Genomic DNA, 18,863 nt, shown 5'->3' with positions numbered 1-18,863 from the left:
CCTGCCTGTTGTTGTCGGAGGGAGGAAAAGTCCCTTGCCCCTGAAGAAAGGGGAAGCCTGAATTTACTTTCTCTCCCTGAAATCGTTTATTCTCTAGGACAATAGCAGACGGTGGTTCAACCACCAATCCCATGTCCAGAGAAAATAAAAGAGCTGATATCACTACTCCCTGTGAGCCTGGACAGAGAGTGGCTTGACCATCAAGTTCAAGGAGCCAGGGAGTGAAGAACAAACTCACCAAAGCACTGCACCTGCAACCACATTGTTCCTGATACCAAACTAAGCCCATTATTGCATTGTACCCAAAAACTTGCTCCACCAGCTATGTCCAGAATCATGAAACCATTTTCCTAAGTGAAATTCCCTATCTCCTATATTGTTTAGCATGTCTCTCCCTGGGAAAACGTAACTGGCCTGCATCTACATACACTGCATCTACCCGAATGGGATAAGCATCAGGCTCCATGCCACTGTCCATCATAGCTTCTCTTTCTCCTGCTAGTTCGTGTTATAACACAAGTGTGGAAAAGCATTTCACATCCCTACACACTATCCTTCTTGCTTCCGTCCTGGTGCATCCAGTATTCCCTACTCTCTCTTGTTTTGCTCACAAATCTCAGTAAACGTTTAAGTGTTTCTAAATTACCGGTTTCCCTGTGAGTGCATGTATTAAACGTGTGTGCATCTGTGGGAGCTCCTGACTGGTTTAATACCTGGTGGAAGCAAGCTGGTCCCAATTCAGGGACAGACCCACATAAAAACATTAAATTAGCCATAAGAGGCCATGCCAAAACTGACTGTCATGCTCTGACTTGCGGGCTTTTGGCCTGGGTTGGACTTGGACCATCACACCCAACCAGAACACCCTCTTTCAATTGAAAAAGAAAGGGGGGAAAAAAAAAATCTACTATCAGGTTTGTTTTGACATTCCAGTGACTTGCTTAGATTGTTTTAAGAAATTCCGTTTTTTGACCTCCTTTTTTTTTGTTCTGAGAAAACATATTTATTTGACAGAACATAGGAACTGACCTTGTCAACATTTGTGCTACATTTCACAACCATGAGTAATCCCCCTGAAACTAGCATATTTGTATGTAATTGAAGAATGAAGTTCAGTGTGGCTTTATGTCTCCAGATTTCCTTTGAAATAATAGTGAGAGGCCGAGGAGTGTAACTCACACCAACTGTGCAAACCAGCTGAGTAGTTTAAGACTCCCTGCTGCTCCCCAGCTGCGTATTTCTTTCCCACTGCCAGACATACCCTCAGAGCTAAACTGATCCACAGGAGTGAGTCCCTGCCCTTCAGTTCACAGCCCAGCAAAGTGGCACAAGCCTCCCTGCATAGGTCAGACTCCGAATTGGACTGGCTGAAATGTAGGTGGATGTGCCACTTTCCTACAGACTGGTGTAGAGCAGAAGTTGTTTGAGGAACAGAGATGTTTCAAAATATATTTTTTAAAATAGTTTATTTTTAGCTATGTGTATATGAGAAGTACCTGTAATGTGGTGGTTTTCTTCTGGGTGACATGGGAGAACAGGAACAATGGAGATTTTTTTTTTTACTAGTTAAGGCAGTGTGAGATTTCATTTTTTAAAAGTCAATCCACACACATGACAAGTAAAGAAGAGTCATGAAACTATTGAAGGAAAACCTGCATGGACCTGCTAAATGCAATGTACAGGCTCTGGAAGATAAAAAGGCTTTTATTAATCTTTCTACATTTACAGTTATTGAATATCGTGCTGCTTCTAAGAAGAAATTGCTACTGCTTTTCCTCTGAGAAATTTCTGGCATCACATATCTGCCAGAATAGACCTGGGGCAAGAAATATATTATCTTTCCTACAGTAAGGATTAGTGGAGAGCTTCCCAAAGTTTTCTTGTATTTAACATTGAAAATAAAGAAATCAGGTCTGAGCACCAGCTGCAGCAGAGACATTTTGGCCTACAGGAGCAGCTCACCAACTAAGCAAGTATCTGAGGAAGATTTCAGAGAACTATGGGCAAAAAACCCACCTTAGTTTCAGGGTGCAGGGTGAAAGCTGCTGAACTCCAGGGCTGCCACAGAGATGAGAAGCAGCTCAGATGTATGCACAGGAGGAGCAGTTCCCGTAGGAGGAGGTGGATGAGCTGTCTCTGACATTGGTCTCCCATTGACCCCATCAAAAGCAGAAGCCATGCAGACCTCCATCGCTCTGCAGGGGCTGCTACTCAACCCTTCCTTCCAGCCTGGTCATTCAGTGTGCATGGGGGTGGGGGCACCCAGGACTACACCAGCAGCTTTCTGATCAGTAAAGGATGATGGACATGGAGGGCAGAGCAAGAGGACAGTTTGGGAAACATCTGCAGTGAGAAGCTGCCAACTAGTGATTCAGCAATACAGCATTTCAGAAGTGAGATCAAGCTGACCACCAGGTAAATACCCCGGTCCCTAATACCGGATTAAATTCTCCCATGTGTTTTAGCATGTAGTAATTTCTTTCCATATCAACAAAAGTCATACAAGAACAACACAGAGCAAAATTTAACCATACAGTCTTGTGCTCTTTGTTCTGGGGTTTTTCGAGCTTGTCTCCGTCAGGCACTGTAGTTAGTTTTCACCTCAAACTCGTGCTTGCAGCAAGGAACAGCACATGTTCTCACCCTGTCGACATGCTCCCTCTGCTGGAAAATGGCTACACGCATTTCTAGCCTTTTAATGATGATAAGTGAAATAACACGCAATTTCTTTTGCAGTAAAATATATTTATTTTTATATTTTATATTTATTCTAAGATATATATATTTTGTAAAATATTTTGCTGAACAATGGCATGTTTCTGTGACACACAAAGGCAGGAGGAGCTGAGAGTTAAGTTTTTATCTTCAAAGGTGGGCTCTGAACTGTATAAAAAAAATCTACACTTACAGTAACCTTGTAAAGCATTAATACACTAAGTAATCTTCTGTTTTCTTTCTTTTTCTGTAACTGGAATCAAGCCTTGACTATTTCTTCTTCGTAGTTTTAAAGGGCCCTCTCTTCTTGACTACTTCATCATGGATGACAAATGTCTGCCACTGACTTTACACAAGCACCTGGACAAGACACATTGGACAAGCTGGTTTCCTTTTCAGCCACTTTTGAATGCACTCTTAAAAAAAAATAGGAAAAAAAATGCTAGCAAACAGGATTTTGACATAGAAATTCTTATTATTTCCCATGACCTGAGAGGTGTAGCTGATATATTTCATTGAGAAATTAAGATCACTGCTACAAAATACTTACAAAATTAATTATATTAAGGAAACAAGGATGCTGTTATTAGATAAAGTTTTGTTACAGTCAGAATAGCTTCAGCAAGATCCAGCTGAGGCACAATTTAATTTTTTAATATTTTTTTTTCAGAAGATCATGGTAGCCGTGCTTTCTCTTTTTGCTTATTTGGTACCAAAACCAAAAAAGTCTTGAGATGAGGTTCTGTGCTTGAAAATACAGCTAGTGTAGCAGTTACACCTGCTTCCCTCTCTCCACCAACACGTCTCAGATGTCACCTACAGAAACAACCTCCAACAAGAGGAGTAGTTAATCCTTGGTTCCTCTCCTAATGTTGTCAATAAAGACACCAACTATACCACATCATTTTTCTCTACAGAGCAGAGTGAGCTGGACTGACTGAACCCTTAAACATATTAGCCAGGGATTAGAATATTTGCTCCTTCTCTGCAAGACCATTTCTGAACTATAGACATTGAAACACCCATCTACTCACAGGTCCTTCAGAGCGTTTGTGTTCCATTTTTTCCACTACAACAGTCACAACACACACTGGCTGCAGCAGCTCCAGTCTGGACCATCATCTTCACCTTTTGTCTTTCCATCAGTGCAAAACTTCCCTAAAAACCATTAAGAATGGATGATACTGAGGATTCTCCCACCTTCTAGGTAACATCAGATAAAGTGGAATTGTTCCAGCAGCTCCAGCACACACATACATTTCTTTCAAACACCAGCATTCAAGGTTTAGTCAGGGTCTAGAAAAGCTGAGATACCAACCCCTTCCTCTGCTCTTTACATTGCATGTAACAGAAAACAAGGCCCTGGGAGCTCATCATGATACATCCGTGAAAGCTGTGGATGCAGTGAAGTTCTGTTCTGTTGCCAGTCCCCAGCTCATCATGACAATAACATACGGGTTTCACTTTCAAATTAATGGAAATTTTTACCAGTCTTAAACTAGCTCAACTTGGAATTGCTTTTGATTAGGTAATCAGACTGTCATGAATAACCTAAATGACTGTTATGAATTATGTTTATTGACCATATAGTTGAGAACTGGATTATAGTGGTGTGGGACTAAATTTTTTCAATTCAAATGGAGTTAAAGGAATGAAAAATCTGTTGTCTGAAGTGGCCTCACTTCCAGTTGTGGGTAGGTAGAACTTGGCATATAGGAGAAAGAGTGCATTAAATTAGTTTCTGCCCTCTCAGACAATAGTATCTGTGACCTGCACTCCTGCATGAGCAAGAGCAGCCCACAATTACTTTGTTATCCCTGAAGACCATCAAGATGAAGAAATGCTCTGTTTCTCCCAGTCATAAACTTGTGCTTGCTGAGGGAAGGCTAATCTGAAATCACTCAAGCTGCTTTCTGACAGCCAAAATTCTCTGTAGAAAATTCCTCAGGGAGTAGACCCACTATGTGTTTTGTGCTTATAAGAAGAGCAGAACATCAACTGAGATCCATTGCATAAATGTCCAGGAAGAGTTGTTTTCAAAGGACCAAAATCTAATCACCCCCCCTTATATGGTGGGATATGGTTGCAGGGAAGCAACCCTAACTTATCTTTTCAAGTTTTGGAGCAAAAAATGAGCTCCTTTTTGACACTGCAGAATCAGGAATAGGATTAATCCACCAGGCTGAGAGCTCTGTGTAAGGACTCCATGTGCTTTCTGATGAAAATTCATGTATGACTGTCACGAGTTTTAGTAGAACTCCTCTATTTGGCAAAATTATCAACCAGTTTAGAAACTGCATGAACTAAAGCATTTCAACAGACATATAAGAAGAACAAGAATGCATCGAGTATGAGACAGTATTAGTCTTTGATGCTCCCTGTATAATTTTTTTCCCCTATTTTCTCTCTGGCCTGGGAGACAAGACAGCTGATAGAAGTTGTCTTTTTCCAAAGTACACTAGAGACTGGGCTAGGATTCAGAGGGATCCTCCTAACAGGAGGAATATAATCTGCCAAGACAATCTAGAACAACAGAATAAATTAAAATCAATACCCTACAAGTAATGTTTTCTATAATGCACGCATTTATTTTAGTGTTTGTTCATACACAGTTACCTAAAGCTCTGGCACAGCAACTGCAGGCAGGTAACCTATCTATGAAGTTTATTGGATTTCAATATTCCCTTCACTTGTTGAATGACTAGATTTTGGCTGCAATTTCCTTCTGGACATATTTCAAGACCTCTTTGTTTTCAATGGTTTTGGCAGATGGCTGTATAAACTCCAAGTCTCATGATTATGATTCATTTCTGTGTGAACACTTTTGGTTATCAGGTGTGATTATATCTCTGTGTGATTTTATATTATTCATATGTACAATTTATGCATTTGGAGTGAGGGCTGTGCTTAGCCAAGTACTTTCTTTTGTGCCAAAGAACAAAAAAGTACAGATGAACATTTTCATTTTTCTTACTTCATATTTTATTTTTTAATGGGTATTATATTCTTGTTCAGTGCAGTATTTAAATGTTTCCTATATATCATTATTCCTATATTCAGTTTATATTTTTCCTATATTTAAATATATTCCTATAATTTCAAGAAAGCAGTGTGGCAAGCATGGACATAAATATAATCATTGCTTCATTTTACCTTTGTGAGGTCTGGTATTTTATATATTAATATGTAATATGTTAACAAGTACCCAAAATTTAATCCATCCTTAAAACCATGCTGCAATTAAATAATACCTCAGAAGCACCCAAGCAGAAATATTTTGCTTTGGGAATGCTCACCTAAAAGATGAGGCAAGCAGAACTGATGTTCTTTTCTTAGCTCTCTCAGAAAACTGTGGGGTGTAACTGGATCTTTCTCATGAAATGCTTTGTGCTTACCCATGCCCTAACTTCCCACAGGAGCACTCTCTAGTTAGCCTGAAGGATACACAGAGACAAACATTTTATCAGAATGTGGTCTCCCACCCATGAGACACAGCAAGTTTAAAATGTCCTTCCCAGGCCTCTGAGTCACGTCAGCTTTTGACAGCCAGCCCACAGTGCAAGTGTCCTGCTAGTTCCCTCCTGCCGTAAAACTTCCATGTTTTCAACATTATCTGTTAATGAGTATTTTGGAAATTACATTTTTGGTTGCTTTGTCTTTGCTTCCCACTGACTTACCTTCTTCATGTCCAAGGTTTGGACTCTGATGGCACTTGCAGCCACATCATTCTTGGAAAGAGCAGAAGAAGCAAACAGTGTTTGCCTAGGAATGGGTGTGTGTGCAGAAAAAAACCCACAGCCAGCACAGCTGCTCTGGGAACTGGGGATGGAAATCACAGCAATGACTGCTTTGTGTGTCAGTCACCACCAAACTAGTGCCTTACTGTGAAAATGAAAACCTTCTGAAGTCTTTTGGATAGCTTGTACATCCCCATTCCACTTTCTGAGTATATAGAAATATCAGCCATGCTATTCCAATAGGATTGCTCTTTGAATGATCAGCTTTCTTCCCAAATAGATGATCCATTATGAAATAGTTTTTAATTTCTGTGGAGAATTATTTAATTTTATCATGTAAGTTTCAGTCTTTCTAAGTAATACTATGGAATCAGATTGCATGGGACTAAAATGGGAAGAGTTGTTGGTCCAATTAGGCATGATATTTTATCTGAGGAACTTGGCATAGCTGGCTATGTCCCTTTCTATCTAGGTCTACTCTAATAAAGTTTTCAAATTAAAGCTATAAAAGGAAAGCCACCTGCATGCAAGTTTTGGCTGACAGAAGAAGCTCATGAAAATCCAATCTGGATTGGGGACTACAGAAACTATGCATAAGAACATTTTTCAGTCAAATTTATTAGTTTATAGTGTATGTTAACATGCAAGAAGCCATTTACAAGCATCAGCAGGAGTTCCATTGCTTTCTTACATATTCCCCAAAGCCGTACTTAAAAAGAAAAACAATTATTTAATGCAGATAAGCGTTACAAAGTTTTAAGGATGCCCTAAGCTTTTAAAAAGTTGCACATTCAAAGTTAAGGCTCTAAGGTAAAATAATAAGATCTTTGTTAACTACAGAAAATCACAGGAAGGATACCTGGCAGATTTTTACTTTTGCTCATTACTTCCTTAGTCTTCTCTCTTCTTTATTTGTGCTACACAAAGAAGGCCTTTGCTATATGAGGCCTGGGAAAATTATTCTCAAACAGGGTAGGATTGTTCTCTGCAGGGAAGGCTTACATGTTAAGAAAGGAGGGCATGGAGAGTTGTGGAGGCATGTATGTGTTATGAGCATGTGGAGGTAAAATTTCTCTGCATAGAAGGAAATCTTACTAATAGTTGGTGAGATTTATACCTAAGTTCAGATCTTCAGTCAGAAGACACAGTCCTGCTTACCATAGACAAAGACAGTTCCCATTCCCTGGGTTTGGCCCTAGTTCTAGAAAAAGAAGAAAGTGAAAATGGGTCCCAACTATCACCTGTGGTAAACCCATTGAAGAGTTTATATAGAAGTGTGAGAGGCAGCACATCCCTGTTTTTACCGGAGAACTTTCAACAAGGCTCAAACTTTGATGGGGCAAAACCAGACATGTCGAAAAGATGTTGGTGGCTATGACTCAAGCCTGTAAAGTAGTAAACAGAGAGGGAGAAGGCCACAAAAGGGACAAGATGATGAGGTTGAAGTTGGGAGAAAGAATTAGCTGTGTGACTGGGGAAATGGAACTGGGGACATGGGAGAACTGGGGAATGCCAGAGAAATGAGGGTCATATTGCTGGTGACAGTGAGAGAAAGTAGAAAGAAGTGAGGCATCAGTAAGGAGTAAAAGAGAACTTGGGGGCTTCTCTTCTATTACTTATATTAAGTCTGGTGTTGGGAGAATGTAAAAGAAAAAATAAACCTGTTTACAAGCCAAATCTCAGTAAATGTCAGGGATAGGAAGCAGGTGGCTTCTTATGTGTACTTCTTTCTTCCTAAAATCACCAGCAAGTCCATTTTCAGTTAGAAGATAAACATAAGGCTTTGGATGACTTTGCAAAGCTCTGTGATACACACAAGCCCTCCTCTTAAATGAACACATCCACCACCATCCTGTTGCAATGCTTAATCTGTCTGGAACACTCTTACAGTGGTTCATTGCTAGCTTGGATCTTCTCCAGATACATGCCTCCTATGACAAGGGTTGCCTTCCTAATAGAAAAAGTACAGACAGGAAGGTAGCAACAATGTGTCAATTATGCAGTTGACTTTTATTTTACCAGTCAGGGTTTACTCTAGCTAACAGGCCTCTTCTAGTCAAAACAAAACAAGAATGTTCCCTCAATTCTTCGGGGAAAGTGTTAAAATTCATTATATCAATGCATTCTAGTTGCCTGTGCATAAATATCTTTCCTCTGTGTTTGCTTGTGATGGAAACTGTTTGTTGTGTTTTGCAGGTACAACTTCTAAACCTTCATCTTCTTTCTGCTCTCTTCTTGGCTCTGACTTCTCTCCCATCCTCTTATCAGACTTGCTTTTTCTCAAATGCAATCTCTCTCTCTCTCTTCTCTCCTTCATGCCTTCAGGTTGCTAAAAGGTAGGAGAAAAATAGCAGGGAATTTAAAGTCTCTCCTACATGGACAACTAAATCTCATTATTTTATTTCACTGGTAATGTATAATAAAATACACCACTTACCTACCTCAGTCAGATCAGCTTTAACATGATGGGCTCAAATTCAAGGCCCCAGCCAGTCACTCTAAAATTCAGCAAGAGACAACATGCTTTCGATGATACTGTATGTATGGTAGGAGGGTCACCTGTTTGGAGGGCTTGAGGGGAGAGAGGAGAAAGCAGGGGAGAAGGAAGGGACTCTCAGATTTTAGCCCAGACTCTGTGTTTTTGTTCTTTCACATGATCCATCTTTGTGTGCCTGAAGGCTTTGCAGTGCTAGCTGCAAAGACCTCATGGAAAACTAGCACTGAAGGTCCTCAAAGCCACATTTATAAGAGAAAAACAATATGCAGGGAAGGAGATGAAATTGGATTACCTTTCCCTCCCTTTTTTTTAACTCATGTAGTCATGTAAAGGTTGGTTTTAATTGCACTCACAGAACTCTGAATGCAAAAAAAAAATCCATTTGGAGCTTCAAGTTTAAGCCCACTCCCAGATTTCTTTCTATATCTCTAAACACCTATATCTCCATTCTTAGAGACTCTCAGGCCTTCACATCTCCCAGATTTCAGTGGTGACTGAGGGAAGGACAATGATTTGATCTACTTGAAATGTAGAATAAAATACAGCCCAGAACACCTTATTGTGGATTACAGAAGTGTACCAGAATCGCCATTTTTAACTGGAACTTAAGCTGTATTTAGTGAATTATGCCCACTACACCTATTTTACAATTATTATCCATGCAGAGACTTTCTAGTCTTAGGCACTTTTGAGAAATTATAAATTATAAATCTGACAACCACTGCTGAGTGTTGGCAAGTGAGGCAATGTGGAGTTCCAAAAGAAATAAATTGTGAGTAATTCCTAAAGGGGAAAAAGAAGATTAGAGAATGCATGTTAAATCTTCACAATTGTATAACAGAGTTGTCATCACCATAATTCTATATATTCTTAGAGGGCTGGGCATGCTAGAATGACAATTGTGGGATTGATCATGTAATGATGCTGCTCATTGAAAAGAGATTTTTTTCCTCTTTTTGCAGACACAGAAGGTCTGCAAAAGGAGCTGAAAATTACTTCTCTATACAAAACTGTCAGTGTCAACAAACTGAAAAAAAAAAAAAAGATACTTTCCTCTATTGTTATTTTATTCTAATGTCAAGTGTTACTCAAGCATAGCTTTTTTTCAATGGGGTAACTTAATTTGACAGTGTTCTGACACTTAGGAGCTAGTTAGGATTTATTACCCTTCCTTCCATTGTATGATACAGCAGGTAGTATGTATCATAATACAAGTCCCTTCCAACTCTGACAATTCCATGATTCTTTGATAATAATAAAAATGCACTAAACCATCATAGACAAAAGGTTGTTATTGGCTATTTCCTCAACATAAACCATACAGAAAATGCTTATGCCTCAGGGAAGAATTATAGGGAAAGGGATGAAATGGGGGAGAAAGCCCTGCTGGCTACATGACCTTACAGAGAAAATGCGTTCAGTGACTGATAGCAATGGCTACTGCTGCAGCTCTGTGGTGACAGAGGGAAGCAGAGCCCTAGGGGTAAAAGAGAAACCTCTCAAACCCATAATGTCTGGCAGTCTCACAGATTACTCTGTTGATGGATAAACCAGGTCAGCACCAGTGAGACAGTTAAGTCTTCTGGCAAAAGTGAATTTATAGTGTCATGCTTTGTTGACACAGCCGTAGTAACCTCTGAAAACATTGCTACAGCCAGTGTAGTGTCTAATTTTGAAGATACACATTTTTTAATAATTCTAGATGGTAAGACATCATCAAGAATTCTTATACTAACAACACTACCACTTTAACCTTGTTTGCACTGTTGTGAGGACCACATAATTTGAGAAACCCTAATTCAAGTTTATTTCTTCTCTTTCCCCAGCAAATCCGCAGCAATGACAACAGAGGTAAAGCAGGCCTGCTTGTTGATAGACTGATTTGTTTTTCTCCTGAACTGATTGTCAGTTCGTTGTTACCTACCAAAGAAACTGAGCGTTTGCTTTTGAGATGCAATTGTTCTTCAAATGACTCTGCAAATTCCTGGATGGAGTTTGATCTTGACTCCGAGCATGAGCTGCCTGATGAAGGTGTTCTGCTTGCCTTCCTGTGGCGGAGGCATTTGACATCTTGGTCTTCTTGAAATTCCGTAGAGTTCTTGAGATGGCTTGCAGATGAGCCTTTGGTAGAAGCATGAAGTCGTGTTGTATGGAGGGAGGAAAGATTGGCCTGAAACACAAGATATCTTTGTTGAGTATTTAAAATCAAATCAAACCACATGGGGCAGATTCTCTGTGCCACAGAGTGCTTGCTGAAACATGGGGCAGAATGAAGGACCTTGCCCAGACTTCTGTATCTTTCCTTTTATGTGCAGGAAAATCACACTGCCAAGAGCTTACTTTCCAAGGACTGCAGCAGAATCTGCTTTTATTCTGGCTTTTGAGTATCTAAGTTTTGGCACTCAAATGAGCATTTCCAATGCAAAGTGTGCTGGGTCCTCTTAGTGCCTGGGACCATTCATAACCTCAAAAATTCAGGCCTTACATCTAGTGAAAGGTTCTAGGCAGGACTCTCAAAAAGCAAAGACCCAGCCTTTTGTGTCCAGATGAGCCAGCTACTGGCTTTGACCCACAGATACTCCAGATCTTATCAGATGTCTGAGTTCATTTGAGTGTGACAGGGACCATTTCTAGCCCAGTTGTGTCAAATTTGCAGCACGGCCTACATGCAGACAAGATGCTGCATTGTCCAGGTCTGAATTTTCTGCTGGTGTCTTGGGCATGTTTGTCCTGAACTGAGGAGTGAGCTTTTTCAGGGCAGAGAGGCACACATCCCTACTACAGAAATGGTAGGAAATAGGCTTTCTACAGTTACACTTGTAGGGCTAAAACAGGGAGGGAGTAGATAGTTGTTTAGTTTCCTTGTGTTTCAATTTTCCTAGGCCTGACATGCAGACAAAAGCTATTGATCTGCATCAGCTGCATTTAACTGGATATCGGAGAAAGAGATTAAACTGATACAGAACTGCGGTGTCCTATTAAGTCACATATTGGTGGTTTTAGAAATAGACAGACCCATAGAAGAGATGGGTAAGAAGGCCACCATGTAGAGCCAGGCACACCCCAAACCCTGCAAGCTGGTGATAATTTTTCAGGGTGAGTAGCTGAACACTGGTAAAATGCAAATAGTGAAAACTGTGAGAGAGAGATGGGAGGTACCAAAAATGAGACCCCTGCAGGTGTGAGGTTAGGACTTCCCAGGCCCCCTGTTGCTGCATACATGTTTGAATGCCTACACAGTTTGTACAAGCCTGGTGCGTAGCCTTCAGCTACTGAGTAACCCCAAGAAGTTCTGCTGGCTTCAAGGGAGCTGTGACATTCTAGGAGCTGTGACTGTCACCAACTGTGAAAGTCTATCCCACAAATCCTGAAAAATGCTTTCTAAGAAAACCCAGGAGGAAACCCTATACCCTGTTGGAGGTGGTATGGTGGTGTGTGTTTGTCTTGGTTTTTTAACAACAGTGGAAAGCCAAACCAACTTGGTACAGTGGCCACATGAACCTACAAACCTTGAACTGCAAGGGTCCTGAAACATATCCTCTATAAATACATATTTATGCTGGCCCAGATGCTATTACAAATGTATCAGCACAACAGGGACCTATGCAGCCTGTCTCTGAATAGGAAGGCTGTGCATCCATGTAATTGTGACTATATCACAATAGAGAGGGTTGATGACAGGTATTAAAAATGATAAATCTTACACCTGACAAGCACCTAATCCTGAAGGGGTTTCAGGTCACATGGTACTGCTTCAATTTCTTTTCCAGACATGAGCTTACTTCAGTATCTAGTATTATGAACTGCCTCTGAGAATAGTGGTAATGATTTCTGCCATACTATTTTTCCTTTGGTTTCAAAACAATCAATATAGCTGTTATTTCTGTAAGGTCATATTGTATTGTTATTTTTAAAAGCATCAAAGCAATCACATTGTGCTTAAGGGACAGGAGTACACATGCTGTGTCAAGTTCAGCATGCTCAATGTCTTCTGTGTCACTTTAATGGCATCAGCATATATTGTTTCCCGGAAATAAAAACTGTCTCACACTAAAAAATCACTGGTATTTGCTCTTAGAAGGCTTTGATAAAAACCCAAGAAGAGAGTTGAAATGGGGATGGTGTTGTATCAAGCCTGTTTTACAATATTTATAAATGTTTTATTTTACTAAGACACCAGTTTTATATTTCCCTTCACAGACTGAATTATTGTTAAGCCCTTAAGAAAGAGACTGGAGTTCATATACTGACATGACAGTAACAGTCCAAAAAAGGGACAGGCCTTCCTCTGAAATGCCCATCTGCTTCAGTGGACTGAAGGTAAAGCTGCACATACCTATCTATGCAATCATATTACTGTGACTTTGCCTCTTTTCACAGTGCCTTTGCACACTACATAGCACTGTAGCTAAGAGGACAGCATGCTTGTGCATGTTAGCATGTTGCTGTCTTACGGACACAGCCCTACAGAGGACAGGAGCCTTAACACAACTGCTCAAGCATAAACATTTCATGGCTCATAACTAGTTCAATACATTAGTCTATCAAAGATTAACTCTGTGGAGAACTAGAGAGACTAAAGAGTTGTAAAATTAAGCCCAGTGGTGAAGCAGATTTGGCAATGACTTAGGATAAAATCCATGCAGCTTTCTTCCCTTTTCTTAGATTTAATACACACATTTAATACACGTGTTTGATGCCAAAATGACTGCTTGGTAACATTGTACCTAAGAACAGCTAACAGCTGCTTTAATTTGTGCTTCCTCTTCTGACGTCTCAGCAGCTGCTGGCAACTGAGATTGCCTCTATAACTGCTCATTCTGTTGTCAACCCACTGCTCCTGTCATCCCTTGCCAAAGGTCTCTGAACACAGCCCCCAGCATCTGTTCCCAACTTTGCCTCAGCAACTGCCTCATGCCTATATCTGGTCCCTCCTTAGCAAACTCACCTTGGTCTCTAACTCATAGGATCTGCCCTTGATTAAACTGGATAAGTGGGGAGGAGGTGAAGGAAAGAAAAAGGCATGGGAAAGAGGAATGATAAATGCTCCTGTACCAAAATGGGGATTTTTTTGCTAATGCTGGGAAAGCCAGAAGGTCCAAGTGCCATTCTCAGAGGTTGTTTCTCCCTCGCTTTAGTATTCAATTTTTCTGCTTGAAACTTTGGGTAAAGACCAATCATGTTTAGTGTATCTATTTACACAATAGCTAATCTTTTACTGATTGCCCAGCTAAAACACACAGAAATATACAAACAAAAACACCTCAAAAAATATATGTCAATATAAGTTGCCTATTCCCTTTTTCCATTTCTCATGGAGACAAGATAATTGCTTCCATCATTTGGGCTTGATCTGAGGGCTTGCACAGCTGTCAATAAGAAAATTACTCCTCAGTGTGCCAGCAGAAGCATTCCCTGTTTATCTGAGTTGACCCCAGTACTTTTGGGACACTTTGGAACATCTGACATTCAGATGCTGTCCCACTGCTTGCTTTCCTTCTGAGAAGCTTGTAGCCAAGTATATATTCCTTAAAAATCTTTTGGCCTAGGGTCCAAACGATTTGTAGTAACAGTATTTTGGTAGGTGTTCGTTCTGACTTCAGATTAAATGTTAGTAACTTCAAAAGCAGACAATTGCTCTACTTCCACTTTCAGCTTTTTCTTTTTTTGCTGTGAGTAGCAATGTCTACTGGAAGGTGGACACATTTATAGGATTGTAAAACTCTTAGCAGTGCCTTTGCCTCCTAGCTTTTCCCCACAACAAAGTATCTGGAAGGTAAGAAACTGTCCTGAACCACAATGATGGAGGACAACTAAAAAGTGTCAAGGAAAAGTCATAGCTGGAGGCTTCAAAAAGGGTATCACAGTTAATGTGTCTAAGGTTTGCCAAAGGAACATGTTAACTAAAGGAAATGAAAGCAGATGACTTGGTTCTCCCCAGGCAGCTTTCACATTCACATTCAGTGTTGGTCCACAGCAACATGTACTACTCTGATACTTCACAGGCAAGCGTAGTTAAAATTTTAGCCTGTCTTGCAAGTGACCCATTGAAAGCTGAATATAATTTTGTGTTCCCCTCTGCAAAATGGGAATGACAATAGCAAAACCACTTTGTGAAGCTTATCTCAGTAATGTTTGTGAGTTTTACTAAGATACTTGGAAAAAATAAGGAAAATTGTCATTAGTTTGGGACTTGTTCTACAAAGCTTTATCCATATTCTGGGAGCGATTTACCATGGCAGGATGTCATGGGAATTTACCATTGTGTTTGAGGCGAGAGCAGTGGCTTGAATGTCTTTTCCTAACATTCTGTGATTCTGTGGTTTAACAGCACAGGAAAAACTACAAAACCCAACATACCAGTTTGAAGTGGAAAGCGATTTCCAGTGTTATTTGAAAACAGAATTTGTGCTATCCCACTAGCATTTTGCTGTGTAATACCAAAAGGCTCCTGGTGCAGAGGCAGTTCATGTGGGCAGGACTGCACTATTGCTGATGTCCCATACAAGAGCCTCGGATACGAGATTAAGTGTGCTGGCAGTGCTGTTTTGGCAGGACCACTGTAACTCCACAAGGAACTGTTGCCAACAGCTCTGTCAGTCAGAACCTGCTGACTTGATTTTCACCAGGAGAGTGATGTTATCTCCATTCACACAGAAGAAAGGCTATGCTGTGATCTTCTGTGGAGGTATTAACTTACAGAAGAGAGGCAGTCTGATCTCCGTTATTAATCCTCCTGATTAACAGCACTGTTCCGATAAAAGGAAGACAATATTTATCTAACACTGACAAGTGTTTTGAATCTTACAGTAGTTCTCATTTGTAATAATGAATCTTACAGTAGTTATCATTTATGATAACTGTGTAAAAAACACATGCAGATGCAATAGCAAGCTGTTGCTTTCAATAAGGAGATGCTCTTTCTGAAGGTATTTCTAACAAATTATTAGTGCCCATTTGTTTATCCTCTAGATTTGGTTTAAGACAACATGTTTTAATGCTCTTCATTACCAGGTACTCGGACATTTACAAATACAAAAAGTTTCATCTCAAAGTTTATCTCAGAATCATAAAATCCCTGAACAATTGTTCCCTTCTTATTCCTCCAGTCAGTTTCTGGCCAGGAGAAATAAAGCTGTTGAAATTTGTATCTCCTGTATAACACTACTGGAGCAAGACAAATTTGTGTAGTGCTTTGCTGCAAAGGCCAGACATAATTAAGTGTACAGGATAACATTACCTCATTGAACAGTACTGTTAAAATCACAGTCTTTTCTTTCTGCCAGCTAACATAATCCTAGTTCTAGGTGTTGATTCAGGGATGCAACTATAGCAAAGTATTTGAATAGCCATTAGCAAAGTATTTAAATAGCTCTTGAACAAACTGAAGATAAGAACATGCGTCAAATGAAATGTATGTGTACACATACAAATACATTGATGTAAAGGAAGATGTGTTCATCAGATTTCTGAATAGTGATCTAAAGTGCAGCCTTATATGTCAGTCTGTAGTGAGGCCAAAATTAAAATACAGTAAAATTAATTTTAAAAATTCACATTGTTAAACATTCTGCTTTCAGGCATTCTAATGGAATCTGTCAGCAGAGCTTTAGTTTAGACTCTGTCTTGCAATCTGTGAGCAGGATAAAATGTAACTGCAAATAACAAATGTTCAGTTCAAAACTAATGAATGATGGTTACCTCTCCAAGCCATCCATGTATTCAAGAAGGGGGAGGTGGCTTTGGTCCGTTTTGTTTTTCTTAGCCACATTTTTTGAAAATTAAAAATCCCACTGCTTAGAACATGTCAGCTCCAGTGGAAGAGAACTTGCAAGGTAAAAATAATAGCACAGCAGAAATAAAAAAGAAGTATGGAAAAGATTAGCAGTTTCTCCCTAGCAGAATAGCATAAGCCAATTGAAGTAGTTGGAAAAAAAGAGACAGGTTTGGACCACCTACACACTTTTTCAGGGATGAAATAAAAGCAACAGCATTTGAGCAAAGAGCAAACTGGGAACAGCTGCCTTCAGATTAACTTCATTTTGATAATCAGTTAGACAGTTCTGAGCTGTCTTCAAAATCTGCCTCTGTGTATGAATCTTGATGCTTTCCCAACTATTTTGTTGGTTCAAGAATAAAGAATGTGCTTCTCCCCTGAAATCTTACTTTGCAGCATAATATTATGTGTTGCAACCTTATTTTCAGAGTCAGATGACAAGAGGGGATCACTTCCTCTATCTTAAATTAGAAGTTACATATGCAAAGAGCTAAGTCTCAGGGAGCAAAGTGTACAATTTTCTAGAGTTGGTATAGTTGCAGAATTAGGTCCAGATCCTCTGAATACATACAGGCTTATGTAGTTTTACACATGAGAATAGACTCATTGAAGCCAATGTCTGAGTGCCAGTTGCCAAAATGTTTTGAGCTCTGCCAGGTCATGCTCAGCAGACAGAACAACACCGTAATACAAAATTAGGCAGTTATTACAATTCTTCTTACGTTTCTGCTTCTATTGTGGCTTAAAAACCAACTAGCTGCTGCCAGTAGGAGCTCAACTTATGCAGCAAGGTGTACCACACCCATCCTCACAAATCTCTAGGGCCATGCCCCTGGGGATGATGCTCATATTTATACATAAACTGCTCATACACAGAGAAAACTGTACACAGCTCTTACCGGCAGGGAAGCTCTCCTTTCATGGAAGGATCGCGTCTGATGTTTCTTGTGGCCTCTACCCTCTTTCTCATTCTCATTGATCAAGTTGTGGCCCCAGAAGCTGCTCATCCATTTTGCAAAGGAAACATCATCATCCTCTTCATATTCCATGTACAGATGTTCTGAACTTGGGGGGGTCTCCCAACCAGACAAGTCAAGGCTAGGTCCAATGCCACCACCAAGCCAATAGCCTCACACTGTTCTGCCAACAAGAGGAAGATGAGATGCAGTTTCAGCCACTCTTTTTGCTCTCCATCCCCTAAAACCCATCCCACTGCAGCCCTAGGCGCTGCCTAAACATAAAGTCAATCCTTTCTCATTTCTTTTCTACACGGTTTCTTTTAACCTTTCCATTATAGCAATGTCCAATATGACACTGCCGCGGGGGCGCTGGTGGGAAGGGAAATGTGTTGGCTGCTCCCTGCGTGCTGCTGTTGAGTGCACCAGCTGTCAATACCAATGGAGAATTGCCCATGCTTATATGCCTGGGAGGTGTGTTCACAAACCCAAAGTAGCCTTTTGATTTTGAGAAGCAGTATTGACATATTGATGGCGGGCAGAAGCTGGCACAGCTGCCTGCAGAGGCCTGATTGGCTCTGTGGGAGGACAAATTGCCCCCTCTTCCCATGCTGCCCTCCCTTCTGACTTCTGTTGTCTCTTCTCTTCCTTCAGTATTCAGGAAATGTGGTCTGTCAAAGAAGAAGAAAGCCCCTCCTAAAGATACTGCTTATTCATTTTCTGGTTATGACAGGCAGCATGAACTTCCATCAGCTGCTTTCCACCACAGTAATTCCTTCTGCCATGTCAAGGTTATGGGAGGTCCTGCCTTACTTGAAGGCACACAAAGTAAAAATGGGTCTAATTCCTCCTCACCAGCCCTGGGTGTAGGCCATATAGACCGTGTCTATACCACAAAACAGAACAGGGCTGGTGAATGTTTTCTGGCCCTGAAAGCAACTGGCTAGAGCACTAACATCTACCCTACATGGTGCTTATGCTGTGGGTCTCTGCTAGGCTGTATGTAATGCACTGTGGCTGGAATTCTTTGTTGCAATTTTTGTGCCTTTTTAATGTCAAAATATCTGATATAACAGGAAAACTGTTGTGTCCCGTTAAGACTGTTGTTTGCATAGCGTGAAACTGGAAGATACTTTACATGCCTTGGGATATGGCAGAAGGACGTGGAGGAGTGCTTTGAG

The 18,863-nt window shown here is 40.4% G+C and overlaps 1 protein-coding gene across 1 annotated transcript; it reads right to left on the bottom strand.

Annotated features, from left to right (window-relative positions):
- Nucleotides 1–8,577: 8,577 nt before the first annotated feature.
- LNP1 (leukemia NUP98 fusion partner 1) lies at nt 8,578–17,775 on the bottom strand. The gene is made up of 3 exons (XM_009993344.1): nt 17,626–17,775; nt 10,874–11,119; nt 8,578–8,781 (listed from the first exon to the last, which is right to left on the bottom strand). Exons 1-3 carry the CDS (start codon nt 17,773–17,775, stop codon nt 8,578–8,580), a joined length of 600 nt encoding a protein of 199 aa, XP_009991646.1.
- Between the last annotated feature and the right edge of the window lie 1,088 nt (nt 17,776–18,863).

This window comes from Chaetura pelagica, unplaced genomic scaffold (assembly GCF_000747805.2).
Source record: "Chaetura pelagica isolate M959 unplaced genomic scaffold, ChaPel_1.0 scaffold101, whole genome shotgun sequence".
NCBI lineage: Eukaryota > Metazoa > Chordata > Aves > Apodiformes > Apodidae > Chaetura > Chaetura pelagica.
The sequence above is the reverse complement of the archived record's forward strand: the minus strand, read 5'-3'. Positions and strand labels throughout refer to the sequence as shown.